The following is a 27,170-nucleotide window of genomic DNA, read 5'->3' as shown; positions in this document are numbered from 1 at the left end:
TACCAGGGCAGCTGATAGGAATTTAAATTCATTTGATTTGATTTGAGTTATTGTCTTATGTATTGGGATACAGTGGAAAAATATTATTTCTTGCACACTATTCAGACAAAACATACTGTTCATAGAGTACGTAGGGGAGAAGAAAAGGCAAGGGTGCAAAATACAGTGTTGCAGTCACCGGGCATGGCGAAAAACCAGCTTAATATACGGTAGGATAAAAAGTTCGATGGCAGCAGTGAAGAAGCTGTTTGAGTCAGTTAATAAACCTGGAACTGAAAGGTAAACTGGCCCACAAAACTATCATCCATTATCAAAAGACCCCCATCTGCTTCACTGATGTCCTTTAGGGCAAGGAACCTACTGTCCTCTCCAAGTCCAGCTTGCACGTGACTCCAAACCCACAGTAGTGTGGTTGAATCTTAACTGCCCTTTGAAATTGCTCTAGCGAGCCACTCAATTCTAGGCAACTGGGGATGGGCAACAAATCTTGGCCTTGCCAGTGATGCTTACCACATCCCACAAAAGAATAAATAGAACAAATAAAGTCACAGTTGATCTATCCTGAAACACCCTGTCACCCATGGCTCAGTTGTTACCATTCTTACCTCTGAATTACGAGGTTCCAGCCCCACCTCAGGGCTTGCATGTAAAATAAATCAAAGTTTACCTACTGTCAGTGGTGCAGTCTTTTTAGATGAGGCTGCATCTGCTTGAATGTAAATGATTCTGTGGGACTATTTTTGAAGACCAGCAGGGGAGTTATATCCTGTGCCCTGGCCAATATTTATTTCTCAATCAGCATCACAAAAAGCAGATTATCTGCTCATCATTATATTGCTGTTTGTGGGAGTTTGCTGTGTGCATCTCGGCTGCCACGATTTCTACTTTACAACAGTGATTACACATCAGAAACTACATAGTTGCCTTTGAAGCACTTTGAGGTGTCTGGTAATGATGGAAAGCACTATATAAATGCAAGTCTTCCTTTTGGTGCAGCTAGTGCACCATTATGATCAGCTTTATTAAGAAGCAGAATTAGGCTATTCAGCCCCTCCAACCTGCATCACTACTCAATAAGATCATAATCCCTACAATGCAGGAAGAGGCCATTGAGTCTGCACCAACATCCCACCCAGGCCCCAGCCTCTGCTATGTGCATTTAACATGGTTAATCCACCTAACCTTTGGAAACTAAGGGTAATTTAGCATGGCCAATCCACCTGACCTGCACATCTTTGGAAGGAAATTGGAGCACCTGGAGGAAACCCACGTAGACACAGAGAGAAAGTGCAAACTTCACACAGATGGCCATCTGTTGCTGGAATTGAACCCAGGTCCCTGGCACTGTTAGGCAGCAGTGTTAACAACTGTGCCAAACTTTCCACCACCCCAATCAAACACAGTAATTAACACTGCTTCCTCACAGCACTAGGGACCCGGGTTCAATTCCGGCCTCAGATTTGCAAATTCTCTCTGTGTCTGCATGCGTTTTTTTCCAGGTGCGCTGGTTTTCTCCCACAGTCTAAAGATGTGCGGGTTAAGTTGACTGGCTGTGCTAAATTGACCCTCATATGAGGGGAATTAGCAGGTTAAGTATGTGGGGTTAAGGGAATATGGCCTGGGTAGGATTGTGGTCGGTGCAGATTTGATGGACTGAATGGCCCCCTACTGTACTGTAGGGATTCTATTACCCCAGATAAAGCCCACACCCCAGTGAAACCGACCAAGTATCTATACCTCCAGAATTTGAAAGCTCACAATTACATCAGTAATGGGTTCACAGGTTTTGTACAAGTTTGCAGATCAACAGTATTTTAGTTAAGGTAACGTACATATATGTGAGCCAGAATTGAATATGGGAGGGTCCGATCAGGTGTAGGGGAGGGTTTCTTCAAAACACCACATTTTCACTATGAATCAGTGTGTCAGAAAGGAAGCCTTGCTAAGCTTTTATAATTCACTGATTAGACCTTCTTACACTATTCCCCATTTGCCTTAATTCCATTAGTGCCCAAAAAACATCTAATAATCCTTCTTGAATATATTCAATGACACAGGTTTTTGGGGAAGATGACTTGAAGTTTCACAATCTTTCTCATCCCAGACCAACCCCTTGTTCTGAGATTCTGACTTCTAGTTTGAGTCCGCAGCTCGGGAAAACATGTCTCCAGTATCTGCTCTGGTAAACCCCTTAAAGAAGTTTATATTTCAATGAGATCACCTCTCATTCTTCTTAAATGCAGGAAGAGGTCCAGTTTACTCAGTCTCTTCATAGGATTACTCTGTCATTCCAGAATCAGTTTAGTGAACCTTTTTATGCTCCCTCTAAGGGTTGGTGAAGTTAGAATCTCTTATGATCAGACCAGAATAAACAAATTGCATTAATTCACAAATGCAGGAGCTGACTGCCACCGCAGGTAAGAAGACTTACATGTACTGTGTATACCTACAAACTTACAGTTTGATCTTGATAGTGAGAAATTCAGAGTGCTTACTGTCATTTTCTTTATGCTGAGTCGATGAATGGAAAGATGCACAATAATGTGTTCTCTGCAAGGGTGACGTGTGTTTGCGTCCCAGGCCAAAGCATTGAGTCAGTAAATTGAATGGTGTATTTAAAACATTAAACTGCAAATGACTCTCCAAGTCAATGCATAGTAAGGATAAGAATTTATGTCTCAGGAAATGTTTTCAGTAAAATATTACATTTGTCATTGCCTGTAAATGAGCATTGTAGTTTTTATTAAGGTATCTTCCTCTGATGATCTTCAGTGTATTTGAAAGTACTTTAGTGTACCAGTGTGAAAGGGCTGTGCAAAACAGTTATGAGCCTTCTCTCAGCAGTCATTCTATATTTACACCACACATCTGGGATGGAAATTATATCACTATTGATGAAAATAGATATGTCATGGCAAATTCAGAATGCTGAGCCAAGATATTCTCTGTCTAATACTGCTGTGAGCTGGCCGTGCTACTGGTTGGTTAGTGGCATAAATGACCAATCAAATCTAGCGACGGTACATTTTAACTATGTGATACAATGAACCAATCAAGTAACTGGGGGGAGAAAATGGAACCAGTATTCTCCCTTGTTTTAATCCTCCATTCTGAACCTTGTGCTCACTTTGTTTCATATCAGCTACATGCCTATACCTCCGCAAAGTGTTCCAGTTTGTGTTTCCCAGGTCCATGCTTCATACCAGATATATAAATTATAATTTCAAAACAATCAGCTGTGGCATGCCTCTCTTTATTTAGCATTCTCATTAAGAGTTGCTAATCTTGGCTCCCCACACATTTCTAAGCCATGTTATAATGAGGCACAGCAAAGAGGCAGGCCCCAAAAGCCATATCTGTCAGTATAAGGAGCATGATTAAAAAAAAAGACGAGCCATTTCTGTCTGGCTGTACACCTGCAACTCCTGTTGCCCTACTGATACATAATGGGAACCACCCCCCCATCCTCCCTATGTCCTAATAATGTCTGTTTGGTGACCTCGCCCCCATCCTATCTAAGCCCATCTGCCCCTGTCCTACCCGTGCCCATCTTCCCCTTCCTATTCTACCCACTCTCATTGGCCCGCATCCTACCATGCACACCTGTGTTTCCATGACCATTGCACTCCCCCACCACCTCCGTGCCCACCATGCACTCTTGTCCTACCCATGCCAATCAGTCCCTCCTTGTCCTACTGACACCCATCTGTTCCTCCTCGTCCTGCCCATGCCCATCTGTCTTCCTCGTCCTACCGATGGATAGCTGGTCAGTCTGATCTGAGCATAGTATTGCATGCACTACAGATCGCCACTCTTCAGGAAGATTATGAGGCCCCTGAGCGGTTGCAAAAGAGATTTAACGGAATAGTTCCAGGAATGGAGAATTTTAGCTATTGCAAAACATTATCCTTGGAGCAAAGGAGATTGAGGAGGGATCTGATCAAGGATACAAGATTATAACCAATTTAGATAAGGTAGACAAAATAGTTCCAAATAGCTGATACTGCAGTTGATGGGACAAATGGCCTCCTTCTGTGCTTAAATGATTCTGTGACCCCTCCCAACACACATCTGGCACAACATTTGAATAGTATGTAGTCCAATCTCAATAATCAGCTATAGACACTCAGGACTGAACCTACACTGTTGGCATTATTAAGCATCGCATTACTCAACTGAGCTAACTGGCAGGTGTTGCCAACTGTGGTTAGAAAATTAAAACTCAAAAGAGGCAGGCTCATCATTTGAAAGTTAGCCAATTGACTGAGCACAGTATTAAAATTGTCACTGCTAATTCGCAGGAACAGTCTGCTGTGCACCTGACTGAGTTGCAGATAGCACACTCCTAACCGTCAACTGCAAACAAGCTGTGTCAGAAACTTTCTACACACCCAACTATGCCCATTTTTCTCCATATGTGTGTTGCGGTTTCTCCTGGCAGCCTCCCCTTGCTGGCTTCAATCCCAACTCCTACCTAGTTTGTTTTGGCACTTATTTTTCCTGTATGTTCTCACCTTTAAAAGGTAAAATGCAATGAACAAGTTAATGCACATATTTAAATGTGAAAGAAAAAGTGAAAAGTGCGCAAAGTGGTAAAAAGTGATAGAAAAAGAATGAGCGAAACGAGAAAAGAGTAAATGTGATGGCTGTACAGCTTGTATGTAAGTGAAGGATAAATAGGAAGTTGTGAGGTGACAACAAAACAGATCATGAGAGAAAAACACGGGTCGACACAGGGATCAACTAATAATGTTTAATTATCAACATAACATGGCTCCCAGTAGCTTTCTCCCAAAGGGCAACATTGGAAGACTGCAGCAATGATTGTAACACAACATTTCATGGTTCATTACAATCTACTTTTGATCAGTTCCCAGAACTGTGCACTCTTATTACTTTCTTGTTTGTTCACTCCCTTTTATTGCTAACTTTAGATATTTTTAAGCTAGGAAAATAAAGCAAGTTTAAAAAAAAATAAAGCAAGTTGGAAAATAAAGCAATTTAATACATAAAGCATCAATTTAAGAATTTTAAAATATTTTTGCTGCCCATGAAGCATTTAATTTATTATTTCATAAGAAGTGGGCTTAGCTGGCAAAGCCAGCATTTGTTGCCCATTCCTAATTTCTTTGAACTGTGTGTCTTGTTGGGCCGTTGAGAGTCAACCACATTGCTGTTGAGGCTCTAGGGTCACATGTAGACCACACTAGGTAAGGATGGCAGATTTCCTTCCTTAGAAGATGTTAGTGAATCTGATGTATTGATAGTTTTATGCTCACCATTACTGAGGATAGGTTGATATTCCGGATTTTATTAATTGAGTCAGTTGTCATTCAAACACAGAAACTGGTGTGATGGCATAAAGCTATTCCTAAACTGCTTTCCAGTTTCCAAAACTCAGTCAGTGCCACTAACTTGCTGAAATATTTGACCAGATCAGTGAACTATACATGATTGAACTATACAATATTTTACTGTGGCCTAAACCTTGCTGTCTTCTCCTCACATCTGCTACATTGCATTTTTGACTAGTACTTTCCAAACAGACAGTGAATTCTGTAATAGTGCATTTCCCGGTGGGATGATTACCATGACAGTGCTTTATAGTAAATACCACATGGTGAGGATAAGTTCATATAATTGTCAAATGTTTCAAAGTGGAAACAAACCACTCATCCATTCAGCAATGCCATTCTTCTGCACTGCATATATTATTTTAAAGCAGCTATCTGATTTATTTTCTCAAATAAATTAATTATATTCCACCTACAACTCTGGGATAACCTTTTAGGGTATTTGGAAAAGTTACATTAGTAGGAAAAATTTACGATGATTATTTTGCTATTAATTTTTCTTGCCTTCTCCCGTAAAGACATTAACCGCGTTGAAATATAAATACGGAGGTCCTGATTCTCCTTTGGTATCTTACCCATTTGGCTGTTCTTGATATGTAAGCTTAGATATCAAGGGCGTGATTTTCCCAAATAAGACAAAATGCCTAATGGACAGGAATATGGGAATTTTTCCCACCCTATTTTTGGGCGAACTTAGTTAAATGAATTTCCGGCTTTCTGTGCATCACAAAGGCTGTCAGAGGATTTACATCTGTTTGGGTAAGGGGGAGGGTGCAAGAGGCTGGCATCAGCCTGCTGAGAGGGCCACTACACATGCACTGATCTTCCAGCATACCGCCAGACCTGGCCTGCGATCCCTGACCCTACCACCAGCCCCCACCCCTCATTCAGACCCTACCTCCATCCCCTCCTACCTCTGTCCAACCCCTATTCTGGCCCCATTCTCCCTCGGGCCCCACCCCCAGTGTGCCAGACTGGCTGTTTCAAAGTTCTCAGTGGGTACTGCCAGGGTGCCAGGTTGGCACTGCTCAAGGGGCATTCCCCTGCCCCTGACCTCTCAGGGGCCTGAGTGGCTTCTGTCTCATCATCAAGGCAATCATGCCTTGTCACCATTGATGGGGACCTACACGGTCCCCGCTGGTGTGAACCTCCACTTAACAGTGGACTTAGAAGCATTAGCAAGCTCGATGATTGAATCTTGGGATCGCTAAAGAGATGCAGATCAGCTTCTGAATATTGTAATCAGCCTAGTGCTGTTACCTGGCACAAGGCTGATTACGTTTTTTAAGAAAAAGGCCCAAGAGGATCGCAATCGGTCGGATGCTGGTCGCAATTCCCGTTTTTGGCCTCTCGCTGACATTTCCCAGCCCAAGTGCTTGCAGACTATTTGGTAAGAAGCATCCAGGAGTGACATTTGGCCTGCAAGCACCATGTGCTAAGGTTCAGTTTGGAGCCCTTGCATTTTACTTACAATAATATTAAATCCAAACCCACAAACTTATGTTCATGGACAGATATGCTCACTATTAATACAATTGCACAGATGTCCTTTTGCTGCATCCAGTCAGGGGCCCTGCGGAATTGCACAGGTTGCAAGGTTCTATTACTGCTTCTTTGAGCATCAGCTTCAAATACAATCCTGTCCAATCTGACCTCATTGATCACACCTACACTGGCCACTTAACATTTTACCAACTTTCTAGTAGAAGCATAGCAATGATAAATGGAAACCTTGGGTAACTTTTCTATTCCTCATCCACTGAAAGATATAGTTTTAGTACCTTTCACAACCAGCAGACTCCTTAAAACGTTTTACAGCCAGTGTAGTACTGTTTATTTTATGAAACGCAATCATTGTTGTTATGTAGAAAACGCAGCAGCCAAGCTACCAGACACAGCAATAAAATAATGAACAGATAATCTGTTTTTGTGATGTTAATTACGGAATCAATATTATCCAGAATATTTGGGATAGCTTTTTCAAAATAATGCCAAGGGATCTTTCATGCCCAATTAAGAGGGCAGACAAGACTCAGTTTAACGTCTCATAATCTCCACATTTGTGGCACTTCCTCACTCCTGCTCAGGAATGTCAGCCTTCATTTTTGTGCTCAGCTCCTGAAGTGAGAGTTGGACCTGTAATCTTGAGCTCAGAGACAAGACTGCTACCAACTAAATGACAGCTGACATTAAAACTAATTTAGTGATGTTCTAAAAAGAGCTAATTCAACTTAACCCAGAATCCAAATTGGTTCAGTACTACGTACTGACTAAAGTAATTTTTAACTGACTTCTTTCAGTGCAGCAAGTAGAATTTTAATATTGTTTACTCTAATCAGTGAATAATAAGAATAGATCATCTACAAATAATGTATTTATATCTTATGATGAACTGTAACTCATTCGTAGAATTTGATGTAAATATGAAGTTTTCCAGGAATCCTATATCAAGTACACGTTGCACTAAAATAAGCAAGATACTGGAATCTGAAACAAGAGCAGACGTTGCTGGAAAACTCAGCAGGTCTGACAGCACCTATAAGCAGAGTTATTCTGAAGCATTTTCTCCAGCTCACATTGCACTAATCCTCTTGCCAACATGAAAACCTGTGCAAGGGAGGGCAAAATTAAAATGCAAATGACAATGATTATTGTGCTTTTTTTTCTCCCTTTGGAAATCCAATACGTTGGAAGTGGGAATAATGGCCTTTTCTACTGCTGTAAATGTTCAGCATCCCTGATTTGTGTAAGATTTGCCAGAAGCGAAGGAGATGCCTCTGTCTGCATCAATGGGGGCAAAGTAGAAATAGTCAAGAGAGTTAAGTTTTTAGGTGTCCAAATCACCAACAACCTGTCCTAGTCCTTCAATGCTGACACTATAGTTAAGAAAGCCCAACAATGCCTCTACTTTCTCAGAAGACTAGGAAAAGTCAGCTATGACTGTCACCAACTTTTACAGAGGTACCATAGAAAACATTCTTTCTGGTTGTATCACAGCTCAGTATGACTTTTGAATGGACCTACCTCGCATTAAGTTGATCTTTCTCTACATCCTAGCTATGATGTAACACTACATTCTGCACCCTGTCCTTCCCTTCTCTACGAACGGTATGCTTTGTCTGAATAGCATGCAAGAAACAATACATGTGACAAATAAATCACATCAAATAAAAAAGAACCTTAATCAAAATCCCACCGAGGAAATAAATTCAGCTGTGAAACAATCCAAAAATAATTGTTCTCTAGGGCAATCGAGGGACAGAAATTTTCTAGAATTTGGTTGCTGCTGATGACAGATATGAGAAAAACAATTAGGTTATAAAAAAAAAGTTAATGTAGGAAAAACATTTTGGAAGTGTTAGCATTTGTGACAAGTGAAGAGATGTACGTTCTGTGTTTTGGCTAAGGACTCAAACTTGCATTCCCACACACTTTAGCCCACATAAAATGTTTTAGATGGTGATGAATTTGTTACTTTTATTTTCTCTTGCAATAAGTCTAGTTACAATGTTCAGATGCCCAGGAAAAAGTAAACTTTTGTAAAATGATAATTAAGCTGATGTCTTGCATATTTGATTGGATTTTTGATGGTTAGAGAGCAGAATTATAATAATCTGTTGTCCTAGTGCCAGACAAAGGTACTAAAAAAAAATACATGCGAGTGCCACGTGAATTGTGGCTGTTCTACCACATAAATGTTTTAATTGCTGAGCTACTAAATGCTGTGAACAGAATCTTGAAACCTGTAAGTCCCAAAGATCAAACGCATCAGTGCTCAGCATCTGATTTACAATACTGCTATTTGGCAATCAATGCAAGGCCATAATTAGTCAAAAAAGTACATACTAAATTGGATAAAAGTTTATTAATCTTAAGGACATATGTGAAAGCTGCTGCATTGAATCGTATCAAAAAAGACCTTGGGCCTGAGCAAAGATGAACAAAAGTTTAAAATGAAATTGGTAAGAGTGGAAAGAAAGGTCTAAAACCAAAGCCTGGTCCTTCTCTTGGCAGTAATTAGGGGTTTATTTTGCTGATAAGATACAAGAATTCTGCCATATCCTTAATGCAAGAGTAAACCCTTGCCTTTGATCTCAACTGCACTGTCCTATGAGCAGCAATTCTACGTTTCTAGTTTGAAAGAAATATTGCGAATGAGCACTAAGCTTATAGAATATCTGGAAGAACTATCAGAGATAATGGTTTGTGAACATCCTATTGGCATGTGGCTCTGAGGGGAATATTAAATATGTCTAATGGAATACTATTCTACTATTGAGCAAGAGCAAATATTCAAGATGTCTTACTTTCGCCCAACTCTGACAAAGAGTCATCAAGACTCAAAACTTTGTCTATTCTCTCCCCACGGATGCTGTCAGACGTGCTGAGATTTTCCAGCATTTTCTGTTTTCTGTTTTTGTTTCAGATTCCAGCATTTGCAGTATTTTGCCTTTTCTTCACTGATTAGCAAAGCATATTATGATTTCTGTTTGTTCTTTAAATTAAAACTATTTTTGTTTACCACAGTAGTACTTTGTTTTAATGATGATATTGGTGGAGTAAGTTGCAAAAAAAACCCATATCAGAATGATTTGCAGTCTTGTGGATAGTGAAACTACCAGTGACTTCAGTAGAACAAACTGTGGTGTGACACCGAACACAGTTTTTATTAACTGGAAAAGTAAGGATGACATCTCTAATCGGGTCTTTTTACTTGAACAAAGTTCATGTGCCTAGAAAATGCAACTTAATGCACTACCAATAACTGATTTTCAGTATACTTTATATCATAATACTTCTAATTGAGCCTTAGAATAGTCAGAAAAATCTTGTGTGTCTTTTTTGTGTATCTATTTATAGATTAATACAGAAAGGAGGTGGATCATTACTCAAAATTTGATACATGCCTATTTTTTCAGGGGTGACCAGATTAGAATCCATAGACTCCATAGAATCCCTACAGTGCAGAAGGATGCCATTTGGTCCATCGAGCCTGCACCAGCCACAATCCCACCCAGGCCCTATCCCCACAACAGCATGCATTTACCCTAGCTAGTCCCAAGTTGTAACGAACCCTGTTGTAACGATACCCACTAACTACACTCAAACCAGTAATTACCCTCTCCAAGACCTTGCTAGTGCCAACCATCTCCAAAACTTCTGAGCACCCACTGTGACTACCCTCCCTGATCACTGTCCTTCACACTGAATACCTCCTAACCCTTAACTCCCGCTTACCCTCCTTAACTACATGGTGGTAGCCTGAGACACCCCCACCCCTCCCCGAGCTCTCCTAACCATTGCTGATCCGAGCCCTCCTAACTGTTCCCCTGGGCTCTCCCAACTGCCCACCCCCCCTTGCCCCCCCTTCCCCCCTCCCCCCCTTCCCTCCCCTTCCCCGCCCCCCTCCCCCCCCCTCCCCTGAGCCAGGTATGCTGCACATTTTGCACCATGCCCAAGTCAGAAGAGCAGGAAAGAAGTGTGCAGCTCCCAACTTGGATAAATTACAAAGATGTGGAGTTGCTGGGCTTACAAAGGATTATTGCAAAATATTACAAAGGAGCAGCAATGTAACTGTAATTGCCACTGTTGGAATTTGTGGATCACCATTTCCTGCCCGTGTCTAACAAACCTTTTGAATTTTTCAAGGAGGTAATAAAGGAGTTTTAGATAGATGATGTTTATGTAGGTCTGCAGAAGGCAGTCAACAAAGTTCCAGAAATGTTAACAACTTGCATTTACACATTGTGTTTAACATAGTAAAATGTCCACAAGTGCTTCATCATCAAACAAAATTTAACACTGAGTGACATAAAAAGATGTCAAGAAAGATGGCCAAAACTTGATGAGAGCACCTGATGTATTGGTTTGCATGAAAATTGGTTAGGAAGTAGGAGGCAGAAAGCGCAGATAATGGACAGGTACTCAAATTGACGGCCCTTAACTAGTGGTGTCCCTCAGGGATGTTTGCTGGATTTGCAGCTTTTATATTTCAAAGTGTCCATAATGAAAGAATGGAGGGATATATATTTGATTTTGCCGACAACACTAATTGGATGACACAGCAAGTGTCAAGGGGAGTGGAATATTACAAAGGGACATTGAATTCCGGTGACTAGTTTTGCCCATTAATTTATCAATGTGGAAAAGTGTTTGTCTTTTTCGCACCAAGAAAGATACCTCAGGATAGAGCAGCGTGGCGGCACAGTGGTTAGCACTGCTGCTCACAGTGCCAGGGACCCAGGTTCAATTTCAGCCTCGGGTTTGCACTTTCTCCCCTTTTCTGCGTGGGTTTCCTCTGGATGCTCCAATTTCCTCCCACAGTCCAAAGATGTGTGAGTTAGGTTGATTGGCCATGTTATATTGACCCTAGTGTCAGAGGAATTAGCAGGGTAAATATGTGGGGCTATAGAAATAAGGCCTGGGTGGGATTGAGGTTGGTGTGGTCTCAGTAGGCCAAATGGCCTTATTCTGTACCGTTCAGATTCCATGAATGTTTTCTAAATGGTGGTAAGCACAGAGATTTTGGGGTCTAAAAATACTTGAAAAGATTAATGGCATACCTGCATTCATCTTGAGAGCTGATATGTAGTGGGGTAGGAGCAATGTTACAGCTGTGTAGTGCTCTAGTTAATTCTTATCAGCAAACTGATTTCAGATCTGGGCACTGTGCCTCAGGAAGAATATATTATTGTCTGGGGTACAACATAGATTCATCAGAATGATACAGGTCCAAATGGGTTAAATTATGAGGACAAGTTGCATAGATTAGACTTGTTGTCCTTTGAGTATAGAAGATGATGATGTGATCTAATTTAAGATTATATGGCGAATTGATAGAGAGGGTAGAGAGAAATCGTTTCTATGCGTAGAGCAGGCCAAAACAAGGGGGCATAATCTTAAAATTAGAGCAAGGCCATTCAGGGATGAAAACAGTTCTTCACAAAGGATAGTAGAATTTGGAATGTCCTTCTCCAAAATGATATTGAAGCCAGTAGAGACCCCTGACCTGGAGTAGGTAATTCCAAAGAAATATTTTGGCACTTGGATAACATCAAGGCATGAAAAATAAGCAAAAACTGAAACTTTTAAACTGTGATTGGAGGTCCACAATTGGAAATTGTGCAACTATTGTTAGGTGTGCATGTGGCGCTTTCAGTGATGAAATTCTGGAATGTTGCAAAGTTTGAGTGAAAACTGTCAACTTTAGTGAAAGTGAGTTGTCCTGAATACTAGGAAATGAGAGAGAAAAGCAGCTTCAGTTACTTACATCATGAAGTCCTTAATAGTTTCACTTCCATAGTACTGTCAAACAATGGGAGCTTTTCTTGTGTTGCCAAACTTCTAACACCACCATGCAGTATTACTGAACTCCAGCACGCCATCCTAAATCTGCCAAATCTATGGACTATTTACCATGATGCTACCAGACTACAGAATGACCACCATTCTCCCCCTTGCCCATAGTGTTGCTAAACATCAGTTGCCTACCTTTTACCTCTTTCTGTAATATTGCTGTAAGGTAAAGATCAAAATTAAACAGAGTTAAAAGCCAGTCTATGGTGGTTTTTACATAATAATGAACAGACAATAGAATTCAATCTTCAAAGCACCAGCTTAAAAGTTCTGAATACCAGGTAATAAAACAGAATTTGATTAGTTCAGTCCATAAAGCAATGGCCCTGCTAATACTTTCTATAGTAAGAAGTCTCACAACAGCAGGTTAAAGTCCAACAAGTTTATTTGGTAGCACAAGCTTTTGGAGTGTCACTCCTTCTTCAGTCTTCCTCACCTGAAGAAGGAGTGACACTCCAAAAGATTGTGCTACCAAAGCTTTATTTTGATTTGATTTATTATTGTCACATGTATTAAATACAGTGAAAATTATTGTTTCTTGCATGCTATACAAACAAAACATACCATTCATAGAGAAGGAAAGGAGAGAGTGCAGAATGTAGTGTTACAATCATAGCTAGGGTGTAGAGAAAGATCAACTTAATGCAAGGTAAGTCCATTCGAAAGTCTGACAGCAGCAGGGAAGAAGCTGTTCTTGAGTCGGTTGGTACGTGACTCAGACTTTTGTATTTTTTTTCCAGATGGAAGAAGGTGGAAGAGAGAATGCGCGGGGTTCTTAATTACACTGGCTGCTTTGCCGAGTTAGCGGGAAGCGTAGACAGAGTCAATGGATGGGAGGCTGGTTTGTGTGATGGATTGGGCTACACTCACAACCTTTTGTAGTTCCTTGCAGTCTTGGGCAGAGCAGGAGACATACCAAGCTCTGATACAACCAGAAAGAATGCTTTCTGTGGTGCATCTGTAAAAGTTGGTGAGAGTCATAGCTGACATGCCAAATTTCTTTATTCAAAATTCTTCTGAGAAAGGAGAGGCTTTGTTGGGCTTTCTTAACTTTAGTGTCGGCATGAGGGGGACCAGGACATCTTGTTGGTGATCTGGACACCTAAAAACTTGAAGCTCTCGACCCTTTCTACTTAGTCCCCATTGATGTAGATAGGGGCATGTTTTCCTTTATCTTTCCAGAAGTAGATGACAATCTCCTTCGTTTTGTTGACGTTGAGGGAGAATTTATTGTTGCCAACCAGTTTACCAGATTCTCTATCTCATTCCTGTACTCTGTCTCATCATTGTTTGTGATCTGACCCACTACAGTGGCGTCGTCAGCAAACTTGAAAATCAGATTGGAGGGGAATTTGGCCACACAATCATAGGTGTACAAGGAGTACAGTAGAGGGCCCTTGTGGGGTACCGGTATAGAGGATTATTGTGGAGGAGGTATTGTTGCCTGTCCTTCCTGATTGTGGTTTGTGAGTTAGGAAGTTCAGGATCCAGTCTCAGAGGGAGGTGCCCAGGTCCAGGCCACAGAGTTTGGAGATGAGTTTTGTGGGAATAATAGTGTTGAAGGCTGAACTGTAGTCAATAAATAGGAGTCTGACATAGGTGTCCTTGTTATCTCGGTGTTCCAGGGTTGAGTGCAGGGCCAGAGTTAAACTTGTGTTGTGAGACTTCTTACTGTGCTTACCCCAATCCAACGTTGGCATCTCCACATCAATACTTTTTACGGCATCTCATCTCTATCATTAAAATGTAGTGGACCTGTCCTCTGCTCTATAGATAAATGCTATGGAGTATCTGCTAATATAATGTCTTTGTTCATGGTTTTCTTTCGTGTCGATATTAAAGTTGGAAAACAATCTTATATAAAAAAGAGAAAGGTAGCCATTGACTTGTAGCCTGAGATTAATCACCCTCTTCTAATTTGCAACTAACTTTGACCTCAGTTAATATAAATTAGAACTTGGTAGTCTTAAATGATCACTTCTTCACCATACCAACAGTTGTATTTTGCATTCTATGATGCTGCTGGCCTTGAGAATTGCTCAGGAAAGATGTATTAACGACCTCCATAATGACTTGGCTTCCTCTGTTCAGCAAAAATAATGTTTGGGCACAAGATATGTTGCTATGAAATGAGTAGAAATAAAGGGCAGGAAATTCTTACTTTGGCAAAGAATTTCTAAAAATTGCAGTAAATTTATTTTAAAATATGATTCTGTTGTTATTGGTAAATCATTTGGCATGACAGAATGCTTAAAATTCTAAGCAGTGTTTTTTTTGCAGCCCCAGTCAGCGTTTTTCATCAACAGCTTTTCATTTTAATTGGTACCATGGTATAAATGAAGTGAATTTCTTGCTTGGTTCACTTAAAATTGAAGGACATTTTCAGCTGGTTGTGCAGACAGCAGCATCTCACCAGCTTTACTTCAAATTAGAGTTGGAGTTAAAATACCAAGCTGAGCACAAGTTAAATCCATAAGGATAGCTGGTTAGTGCTTGAATGGGCTTGCATGCATTCTACTCCACTCCTTAGATTTTAAGTGCAAACTTTACTTTTGAACAGTGTTGGTGAATGGAACGTGCAATCACCTATTACCGTAAGCAGCTGGAAACTTCTTCCACTCTGAGGTACACTAACATAGGCAAATACTAAAACAAAAACTTGCATTTATAAGGAACCTTAAAATGTAATAGATATCCTTCAAAGGAGCATTATAAAACACAATAAGTAACCAGCAAAATGAGCAGGTATTTGGACACATGACAAATATCTGATCAAAGAAGTAGGTTTTAAGGAAAGAAGCAAGTGAAGTAGCAGATTCCAGAGCTTAGGGCCCAGACAGATGAAGGCAAGGTCACCTCTTCCATGATCATCCTCAAAACCGATTCCCTGCAAGGCTGTGTCCTCAGCCCCTTACTATATTCCTTATACACCTATGACTGTGTGGTCAAATTCTCCTCCAATTTAAGTTTTCAAGTTTGCTGATGATTCCACCGTAGTGGATCGTATCTCAAACAATGATGAGACGGATAAAGATGGAGAATCTGGTGAAGTATCTCTCCCTCAATGTCAACAAAAGGAAGGAGATAATCATTGACTTCAGGAAACGTAGTGGAGGACATGCCCCTGTCTGCATCAAGGGGGACAAAGTAGAAATGGTTGAAAGCTTCAAGTTTTTAGGTATCCAGATCACCGACAATCTGTGCTGATCTCTCCATGTCGATACTATAGCTAAGAGAGCCTACCACCGCCTCTACTCTCTCAGAAGACTAAGGAAATTTGATATGTCCGCTACGACTCTCACCAACTTTTGGAGATGCACCATAGAAAGCATTCTTTCTGGTTGTATCACAGCTTGGTATAGTTCCTGCTCTGTCCAAGACCACAAGAAACTACAAAGGGTCGTGAACGAAGCCCAGTCCATCACTCAAACCAGCTTCCCACCCACTGACAGTGTCTATATTTCCTGCTGCCTCGGAAAAGCAGCCAGCATAATTAAGGACCGTACGCACTCCGGATATACTCTCTTCCACCTTCCTCAATCGGGAAAAAGATACGAAAGTCTGAGGACACGTACCAACCAGCTCAAGAGCTTCCCTGCTGCCATCAGAATTTTGAATAGACCTATCTCACATTAAGTTGATCTTTCTCTACACCCTAGCTATGACTGTAACACTACATTCTGCACTCTCTCTTTTCCTTCTCTATGTATGATATGCTTTGTCTGTATAGCACGCAAGAATCAATACTTTTTACTGAATACTGTGACAAATCAAATCCACTAATAGAACATTTAAAATAGAGATTCCCAAGAGGCCAGAATTCAAGGAGTGTAGAGATCAGTTAGGGTTGTAAAATTGGCAGGAGGTTATAAAATTAGAGAAGAGTGGGGCCATGTTGTTGATGAAAATTGAAGGATAGGTAAGGGGAAAGCTGAGAGATAAAAACCAAGTGATTTTGCTGTTTGAACACAATAAATATTTGTGGCTTTTCAGTTTAAAAAAAATCTTGCCAGTACGAATGCACAGTCACCTATCTGCGTAAATCATTGAACAGGTGGTGTGTTTTAAGAGCTTTATTTTGGGTGGTGTTTTTGGAACATGAAGGTCGTGGTTTGGTTACGACATTAGTGGAAGTCATAATATGGATAATGTATGCAGAGATCAACTGTACTTTCTGTGTTCTTGTTTGAGCTAGCAGCAAGGCTAGATAAGCATGATTGGGAGCTACAGTGTTTAATTACAGAGTATTTCTACTTCATGTCCTTTGCTCTATATCTCATCTAAGATTTAACGTGCCCTTTTAAAAGGCTTATTGATTCACTGCAATGCTGAATGCAGAAAACTAATGTAGGGCAACTCAATAATAAGCACAGAGTTCAGTCACTTACTCTCATTTTCAATTTTTATTGCTGTGGGAGGGGCTGGGTAGACACTATACTATATTATTTACAGGTATGAAGGGAAATTGATAATCCTTCGACTGCTGTTACCTTGCTTATGCATGATTGAAATGTCATCATAGCGAGGTGCCTAATTGCCCCTTCAGGAGAGAGCAAAGGAGAAAAAACAAAAATTAGAGGATAAGCATGCTCTTAAAAATGATTTTCTTTCCATCTCTTTTCCAATTTTTGCCGCCTTAGATCCCAAATACAGGCATTCAGTTATTCATTCTGATGAGAGAACAGGAGAATTTGCTCAGTTTCCTTAATCAGCTGATAGAGTTTGAATTACATAGAAACCAGAAGCAGGTTGTAGGCCATTCAGCCCTTCATGCCTGCTCTGCCATTCATTTTGATCATAGCTGATCATCAAATTCAATATCCTGATTCCTTCCCTTCCGCTTCTGTCCCTTAATCTCTTTAGCCCCAAGAGTTATATCTAATTTCTTCTTGGTATCACACAATGTTTTGGCCTCAACTACTTTTTGTGGGACTGACGTTTTGGCTGAAATCAGACAATGTTTTGGCAGAATATCCTGCAGAACAAGATTGGCTTAACCAATTTTTCCTGTGACCAACTATGGACCATAGCAATTCTTTCTGATCAGTGCATGAAACAGTTGTAGATTATGTTAATTAATGTGATGCTGCCTTTTTTAGCCCGAATCACTCAAATCATGAACCATATGCATTGTGCATAGATTAGTAAGATACATGTGCCTGCTTAAATTTTAAATATGGTTGGGTTTGCACAACATAGTCATTGCTATTGTTAAACATAATACAGGTTGGTAGCAAGAATTACCTAATAGCTGCCAATCAGTTGCTGAGTTTTGGCAAATTATCCATTGATTTTCTTATTTTGTTTTCTTAGTGGGCAAACTGGAGAGTGCCATTTAACTGTACCACCTGCAGAGGTTGGTATGGCAACACAGGCCTACGTTACAGAACTCCCACCAGCTCAACAACAGCCTCAACAGCAGCAGCAACAACCACAGTCACAACAGCAGCAACAACCAACCCAACAACAGTATGTTACTGATCTGCAGACTGCTGCACAACCGTCACAGCAACAACAGCAGCAGCAACCACCACCATCCCAAAAACAGTATGTCAGTGAGTTACAGGTGTCACAACAGCAACAACAGCAGCCTTCTGCTCAGCTGTCACCAGTAACAGCACCACAGCAGTACATTGTGGTTACAGTGTCAGGTGAGTACATCATACAATATATATATATGGGTAATCTGTTGCCTGTTGGTGACTCACTGCAGAGTCCAAGAGAAATTTCATAAGTGTACATCCTTGTTATTGCTGTCTCTGGCTGTCTGTTTTAAAACTAATGGAAGGGCAAAAGGTTCAGTTTGAGCCTTGGACTTGTTTTTCATGAGATTAAGGTCTTCAAAAAACTTGGAATCAGACTTATGGGACTAGCTAGGGCAAATCCTGACAAAGTACCCTCTTCACCTGTGCAGCAATCCGTGCTGCACACAAATACCTTTAAAACTCGCATGGCTGTGCAGCAAACTTAAAGAAACAGTGCGGTGCAGAAACAGTGCAACACAAAGCAAAGAAAAATTAAAGGGATCATTGAACCAAAGTGATACTGAATTTGTTTTAACCAGTGGAGAATTTCACTATTCCTACAGCACGTACTGGAATTTAAGGGATTTTAAGAGTTTATAGCAACATCATGGCAGTAGAGTCTCACTGGGGAAAATATCCTGTGCCTGAATAATTTAACATTGTCAAATGTGACCAGCACAATCAAGCAAATAACACATGGGATTTTGTACATTGGTCTACATTATTCAGGGATTGGTGAGCAGTAACTGAGAGAAAGAGTCTACCTTCATTGTTTCTGTAAACTTAAAAAAAATTCAAAATTGAAGAAAGATGCAGAAGAGTAAAGGATGAAGCTCCTGTAATTAAACAGTAAAGGGATCTGTCAGCTAGCAGTCGTTGCTTTAATAACAATTAGCCCCACAAGATAGCTGGAACTAGGAACATGGTTGCAGTAACAATATTTTGGGAAGCCATGTTTGTCTGATATTTGAGATTCACAGCCAATTGACAGCTACATTGATTTATTGTTGAATGTACAAGCATTTGGGCCTTACCTCCAATGTGATTTCTTTTACTCCAGGTATATCAATAGAAGCTTTGATCACCAAATTTCCTAAGTTAAGGAAGTTTACATGTTCTTTAAATGCTATGGAATTACACTGAATATGAAATTGCAATTAGTGAAAACAATTAGACTTTTATCTATACTCCTTAGCAATTTTACTTCTGAACTATTGAAGTACCATAAAAAATGACATCAGCAACTGTACTTGAGCACATTGCTACAAAAACTGCCTCAGTTCTGCATACTTTTGTGTTTTAATTTTGTTTCTCATTCACTTTTTCTCTCATTGGGTGACTATACATCATAAATAGCTTTGCTGACCTCTTTTTTTTGCTTTGGAGCACTGAATCATGACACGTTACTCCTGAAACTGGAGTAAAGAACTTCAGAGAAAAAGCTTTTAAAATTGTCTCTGTTTATTTGTCATTTTTTTTTGGAATCTTGAACTTTTTGATCTCTCTTGAGCTGTATCTGAAAGAATTAAAGGGAAGGCCTATGAAGTTTTCTTTAAATTGCCCTTGAGATTGGTTAGCCTTTGATTTTATTTATTCAGGCTAAGTTATAAGGTGCACTAAGGAAAAGTGCAGTTAGCTCAGCTTTGATTAGGTATGCACATTGATATGAAATCATTATTGGTTTAGTCAACTCTTAATTAACATGTTTTCGTATATTTAGCAAAACTAATATGTCATTTGTTGCTTAAAAGAGGAAGAAAAATGTATTTAGATTTCATTTTTAAACTTTTTTTTTGACTTCCACAAAGGGCTGCTGGGTTGGGCCTTCCCTTTTGCCAGGGTAAAGACTTCACTGACAGGAGCAACTGTGTGTGTCTTGGAGTGGCTCATTTGATTGGTAACTGCAGCTTTGGAATGGCCTGCGAGCCAATACAGAGCTGCTAGACTCGAAATACCAAAGAGAATGCACGGCAGCTGTTGTACCACAAATTAATATTTCTGGAGAGTTTTAAAATTTAAGGGTGGCTCGATGGCATTGCTGCCTCACAGCACCAGGAATCCGGGTTCAATTACAGGCTTGGGTCACTGTTTTTGTGGAGTTTGCATGTTCTCCCGGTGTCTGTCTGGTTTCCTCCGGGTGCTTCTGTTTCCTCCCCCAGTCCAAAGATGTGCAAGTTAGGTGACTTGGCCTGCCTCAGTGTACCCCGAAAGACGCCGGAGTGTGGCAATTAGGGGATTTTCACAGTAGCTTCATTGCAATGTGAATGTAAGCCTACATGTGACTAATAATAAACTTTGCTTTACAATTTAATATTGTTGGGTCAGAAAATGGCAGCTTAGTTTAGTCAGTGTTCCACATACTTGCAAAATATTGTTTCTATGGACTGTAATGCAGTTGAGAAAGTTCATGGTTCAGCATGTATCTACTGGTATGTGTGTACTTTATTTGAGTTGCAATTTGAATAAGCAAAGGATTGGTGTCTTGTTTTTGGCCCACGAGCCAACTTTGCACCTGTATGATAGCTATTGCAAACTTGAAGGGAAAATGCCGTGATGTTAGGGAACGAGTTGTAATGACATGGGAAGCTATGCTACAGGTCTGGTAGGGCTTGGAATAAGTTAAACCTTATCATAGAAGCATTGTTGATAATTCACAGAAGGAAACTATTATGCTTGGCATGCCTATGGTATGCTGGCTGTTTGCAAGAGCTATCCAATTAATCTCATTTCTCAGCCCTTTCCCCATAGCCTGAGGGAATACCTTCAAGTACTTATCCAATTCCCTTTTGAAAGTTATTATTGAATCATCATCTACTCTTTTGGGCCATGCATTCCAGATCATGGCAACTCTGAATAAATACATTTCTCATCACTTCTGGTTATTTTGCCAATTATCTTAAACCTCTGTCCCCTACTCACTGACCTTCCTGTCACTAGAAACTGCTACTGTGGGGCCTTTAATTATTTGTTAAGATTTAGCATAACATTTTTGCCTTTTGTCTTGAATATTATCTCTAAAATATGCCACCAGCTGGCATGTATTAGCTGGATTTATCCTTTCTTCTTGAATGGGGTGTAACATTTGCAGTCTTGTAATACTCTGGCACCACTCCCTTATTAAAAGATTGTGCCTCTCCTAACCCCACTCTTAGATCCCTCAGCAAAATACCATTCAACCCATCCAACTGGATGACTTTACTACTTGACTGTTAACCTTCAAATACTTCTTTATCTGTTCTTATCCTATCCAGGTTTTCTACTACTTGTTACTTTACATTAGCAGCATCCTCTTCTATGATGAAGACAGTTCAAAGTATTTATTTAGTTTCCCAGCCATGACATCTGCATCTCCAAGAAGATATAAGAACATAAGAACATAAGAAATAGGAGCAGGAGTAGGCCATCTAGCCCTTCGAGCCTGCTCTGCCATTCAATAAGATCATGGCGGAGCAGGCTTGAAGGGCTAGATGGCCTACTCCTGCTCCTATTTCTTATGTTCTTATATCTTCTTGGAGATGATGGCAGGGTGTCTGGACAAATACATGAATATGATGGGAATAGAGGGATATGGTCTCCGGAAGGGTAAGAGGTTTTGGTCAGATGGGCAGCATGGTCGGTGCAGGCTTGGACGGCCAAATGGCCTGTTCCTGTACTGTAATTTTCTTTGTTCTTTGTATTATCCTTTTAGATTGAAGGAGTATGTTTGTTTTAAAAGCACCTGTTCATTGGTGCCAAAAAGAAACGTAATTGAATGGTCCATCAATCAAGTGCACAAATGTTATACTTGACAAGTGATATTTTGTTAGGAAAATGTGAGTTTTTTGACTGAGTTGATAGAGCTGAAAAAGTTGTATACTTCACCAGTTTACATCAGCTATAACAAACCTTCAGAAAGACCATTGTTTATTTACAGGCACCTGTAATAAATTTTGGGGACTTCAATTAAAGTAGTGGGAAATGTACAAAAGAAACTTCAATTTTTGTGTCTGTATGACTGTGACCCAGGTGCCTGTTTTGGATATGGAGGGAAAATTTAGAATCCACTTAATCCAGTTTAGTCTTTAGTTTCACATATCCCATTTAGATCAGATTCATTTAGGTCACATTGACCTGTGATTCATGAAGACAATTACTGCTAGTTGATTGTATGAATATGCACCAGATGTCATAACTTCTGATGTGCTGTTCAGAACTCTGGCTAATAAACAGAGCTGTTAACTTTTCCTTTGTATAGTATGAACATAACATATATTACATTGTTATTAACTAGCAGTGACTATAGAATATAATTCAACATGGTGGAATAGTGAAGAGATTCGCATTTGAGTATATGTCACCCATTTGTCATTTGTTTGGGCTTGATAGATTAAAATAATTCTGAAATACAGCAATAAAGACTGATGGCTCATAATTCCAGCTAGTTTAAGTCACTGGAATTTCGGGATGGGTAGGGACCATGTTTCTTTATGTGGTCCAGAGAAAGTCTTGTTTTATTATTTAGAAATTAAATGAAAAGAGGTAAAAACAGAATGTGGCAACATGGTAAAAATGTCCAACTGGTTTTTAAAGGCAAGATTGCAACAGGAAAATAAACAGTACCCCAGTTTGGCAAATCTGGAAATGATTTGCATCTCAAGTGGGAGACTGAGGCTTGAATGTTGACCTGCAGTTTCCTTTAGTCCGTTCAGAATATCAGCAGGGGCTGTAATACCAAGACATTGTGTGATACTTTTAATTCTGTCTGTGCAGAATGTATTCAGCATGGGGTTTATGATGTCATAATGCAATAGTTGGCAAATGAGGAAATGGTCAACTGTGTAAATGAACAAATATCTCCAAACTAAGTAATTACTCACTGAAATGAGTTGTTTTTTTTTAATCTGGGGTGTAAGATCTGTTATATGTCCCATTTCTAAAGTTAATATTTCATAATCATTGAGTTCCTGACTTTCATATTGACCCAGATTTTCCTGGGACTTACATCTTTGTAATGGAACATCGGCATCGTAGTGATCCTTGAATTGCTCAAAAGAAAGAAGAAATTATGGAGTAAGTGACTTACACTCTTATATCACTCCATATTTTTCTGGGCCTTTTGCACAGCACTGCCATTACCCTCCTAGCTTGACTTAATTAAAATCCAGGCAAATGTGAAGTTCCTACATTCTAGAATCTGAGAAAATCATTGCCATTCTGCTCTATTTTTCACTCTACATTTGCTCCACTTTTTTTCAAGGTTAAGAAAATTTGGCATGTCCGCTACAATTCTTACAAATATTTGCGGATACACCATAGAAAGCACCCTATCCAGATGTATCATAGTTTGGTATGATTCCTGTTCTGAGCAAGATTGCAAGAAACTATAAAGGGTTTTGAACATTGCCCAGTCCATTATGCAAACCAGCCTCCCATCCATTGACTCTGTCTGCACTTTCTGCTGCCTTGAGAAAGCAGCCAGCATAATCAAGGACCGCACACACCCTGGATATATCTTCCACCTTTTTCCCTCTGATATGAAAGTCTGAAAACGCATACCAACAAACTCGAGAACAGCTTCTTCCTTGCTGTCATGAGACTTTTGAATGGTCCTATCATACATTAAGCTGATTTTTCTCTTCACCCTACCTGTACCTGCAATATCTATTCTGCACTCTATCCTCTTCCTTTTCCTTTTCCCTTTGTACTTCATGAACGATATGTTTTGCCTGTTTGGCACGCAAGAAACAATACTTTTCATTGTATCCCAGACAATAAATCAAATCAAAGCCATTTGCCCAATAAAAGGTCAGACTGATTGGCCTGGAATTATCTGGCCTTTGCTCCCTTTTTAAGCAAAGGTATGATGTTAACAAACTTCCAATCCTCCAGCATTACAATGAGGAATGAAAAATGATCAGTCAGACCTTCCACTATTTCCTCCCTGGCTTCTTTTAGTAGTCTTAGGTATTGTAATGACTTCAATGAGGCACAGGAGGTTGGCTTCTTCAAGTATGAACTCCCTGATTGAGGTTCCTCGTCTGTCACCCAGATACACCTTGGCAGGCCTTGGTGCCGCCGGGTGGCGGAGGTCCCTCTATGGAGGGAAGTCCCCAATTATTTTGGGGACCTGGGGTGAGGGTTGCTGCATGCAGCAGTCGCCTACAACTGTACATTCTTCCGGTTCACAGGCTCCCAAGCTTGCCCCTTCTGTGTTCTTGGAGTCTGTGGACCATGTCTAAGTTTTGTGTCTTAGGTTGCACTCCTTTTTTGTTTACCTGAGAAAGCTTTCACTGATTGTTTTGTTTGCACTTCAGTCCCACCCTCCTGATTTATGGGCACCTGATGCGGAGAGGACGGTGATTTCCTTGTGAACCTGCTCCTGGGCCTGGTGAGGCGAGCCATTACCAGGTCCAGGGAGCGTGCAATCGACGGGGTCATCCATTTCGACTGTCTGCCCTCTACTGCGGCTATATTCGTGGCCAGGTGTCCCCTGAGAGGGAGCATGTGGTGTCCACGGGTGCAGTTGATACCTTCCGCACATGGTGGGCACCGCAGGAGCTGGGGTGTATTATAAACCTAGAAAATCACATCGCGATTTAATGTTTTAAGTTTCCTTTTGACTTTGTTTTCTGTTTGGGCTTCTCCCCCTCCTTTTGGGGAGCCGCCCCTTTTAATTTGTCCCTAAGTTAATTTAAGCGCAAGCTGTGCAAGTCCAGAGCCACCAGTGTGACAACTGCAGTGCCTGCATAAGTCTGTCCCGTATGTTCCAGGACATTCTGTGCCCGAATTGGCCTAATCAGTCATCTTTGGACTGCATCCAACCTCAAAATGACTAATGGTGTCGAGGTCCTCGTCGATGACAATGGACGAACAACAAGTTAATTTGAGTTCGTTTATTTGGTTTGGGGAGAAAAACAGTTCCCTGACTGAGGTCATAATTGCCTGCCCAATCTGGGAGTCTTATTTATATATAAAACTGGGAGTGTCAGATCATCTGATACTCTATGAATGAAATAGAGCTTGTAAATAAAGGGAATCTGATCAAGGGACACCAGACTCTGAGGAGTTATTTCAGATATACTTCATCCAGCCCTGGCAATTCATGCCCTCTCCCTACACATTGTCACATCCAATACTTCACATTCCTCTTTCTTAACTAAATGTCAGCATTATCCCTCTCTTTTGTGAGCACAGATGCAAAGTATTAATTAAGAGTCATACCCACATCTTTGACACATGGGTTACCATTTTGGTCTTTTATGTATCCTTTTTCTTTAGTTACCCTCTTACTCTTAATGTATTGTATTGATAGAAAATCTTTGGGTTCATCTTGTTTTTGCTTGCCAATATTGTTTCAGTTTTCATGCCACTATCACTTGGACATAAAAGTAATGCTCTTAAGTGGTCTAGCAGTGCTGTGATGTATTGTTCCATGATTGTTTAAATTCTCAGTTGTTAATATATTACCATTGGAAAGAATGAAACAATAAGATTCTGATTATATATCCACCCCACCACTAAGTCCACCTATTTGCATCTAGATTCCCTGTTTCTGTCCTGCCTCAGCTCATCACTTGCTGAAATCCTCATCCATGCCTTTGTTATCTCTAGATTAATCATGGGCAGCCTCCCAATCTTGAGGTTGTCCAAAACTTTACTGCCCCTCTCCCTACTCACACCGAGTCCCATTCACCCTACATTGGATTCTAGCTGAGCCTCAATTTTGAACATTCTCATCCTTGGGTTTTCAAATTCACGGCCCATTCATTTCCTTGATTGTTTAATTGTATGGCCCTTAACTGAAATGTTGCAGCTGGGCAATAGAATAGTGCACTTAGGAGCCAACACAGTTGATCCAGGATTCTTTTAGATAGATTGCAATGTTCTGACTTCTGCTTCATTCCCTACAAACTGCTGGGATCTACTACTACCTGTGGCAGTTTGTTCCAGACACTCAAAGAGCAAAGAACAAAATCAGCCCAGGAAACAGGCCCTTCGGCCCAACGAGCCCACGCCGCCACCGCAACACCACCAGTCCACCTCTCTACCCATGACCCCTGTCTAATGTTTTATGGCCATCTAGATTGAGGGAAACTGATTTAGGGACAATTTATTCCTGCCAGTCAGCCTAACAGCACATCTTTGGGGTGTGGGAGGAAACCGGAGAAAACCCACGCAAGCACGGGGAGAATGCACAAACTCACACAGACACCGGCCTAAATCCATGTGTCTGCACAGCAATCAGCGATAGTCACTGAGCTGTCGTCTTGCCCAGTATCTTGTCCAGTTTAGGCACACACTAACGACATGAAGCACTGGGCCAATCTTGAACAACCAAGAGCAGCCCCAGTACGACCCATCGTGTGTATGCCCCTCATTGGACACAAGGTGGACCGACTTAAAACCTGTGAATGAAAAGAGAAAAAACATTATTATCGTACTATACCCATTTACATTACCAGGGACGCCCCAATGCTAATGACTCTTATTTAAAAGGATCTCCTATATCCACCCATCTCCAACTCAGTAATATGCCTGTCTAAGTTACTCTTAAAGGACTCTAGCGTGTTTGCCTCCACCACCTTACTTGGCAGAGCATTCCATACCCCCGCTATCCTCTGTGAAAAATCTCCCTCTAATATTTGTGTTGTACCTCTCCCCCCTCACCTTAAGTCCATGGCCCCTTGTCCACATGTCTCTATCATAGGAAATAGCTTACCTCTGTTTACTCTATCTATACCCTTCATAATCTTATATTCCTCTATTAGATCCCCCCTCATTCGGCATCTTTCAAGGGAAAAGAGCCCCAATTTGTTCAATCTTTCCTCATACCCCAGTCCTTCCATACCAGGCAACATCCTGGTAAACGTCCTCTGCACTCTCTCCAGAGTCTCCACGTCCTTCCGGTAGTAAGGCGACCAGAACTGGACGCAGTACTCCAAATGCGGCCTAACCA

The 27,170-nt window shown here is 40.7% G+C and overlaps 1 protein-coding gene across 3 annotated transcripts in view; it reads left to right on the top strand.

Annotated features, from left to right (window-relative positions):
- rfx1a (regulatory factor X, 1a (influences HLA class II expression)) overlaps window positions 1–27,170 on the top strand; it is a 133,060-nt gene that overhangs the window by 4,221 nt on the left and 101,669 nt on the right. For all 3 annotated transcript variants that reach the window (XM_080216721.1, XM_080216720.1, XM_080216719.1), the window contains exon 2: window positions 18,024–18,361. In XM_080216721.1, the coding sequence (XP_080072847.1) occupies window positions 18,073–18,361 (289 nt within the window). In that variant the 5' untranslated portion in view covers window positions 18,024–18,072. The remainder of the gene's footprint in view (window positions 1–18,023; window positions 18,362–27,170) is intronic.

This window comes from Carcharhinus amblyrhynchos, chromosome 33 (genome assembly GCF_965287045.1).
Source record: "Carcharhinus amblyrhynchos chromosome 33, sCarAmb.v2.hapA, whole genome shotgun sequence".
NCBI classification, from domain to species: Eukaryota; Metazoa; Chordata; class Chondrichthyes; order Carcharhiniformes; family Carcharhinidae; genus Carcharhinus; species Carcharhinus amblyrhynchos.
The sequence above is the reverse complement of the archived record's forward strand: the minus strand, read 5'-3'. Positions and strand labels throughout refer to the sequence as shown.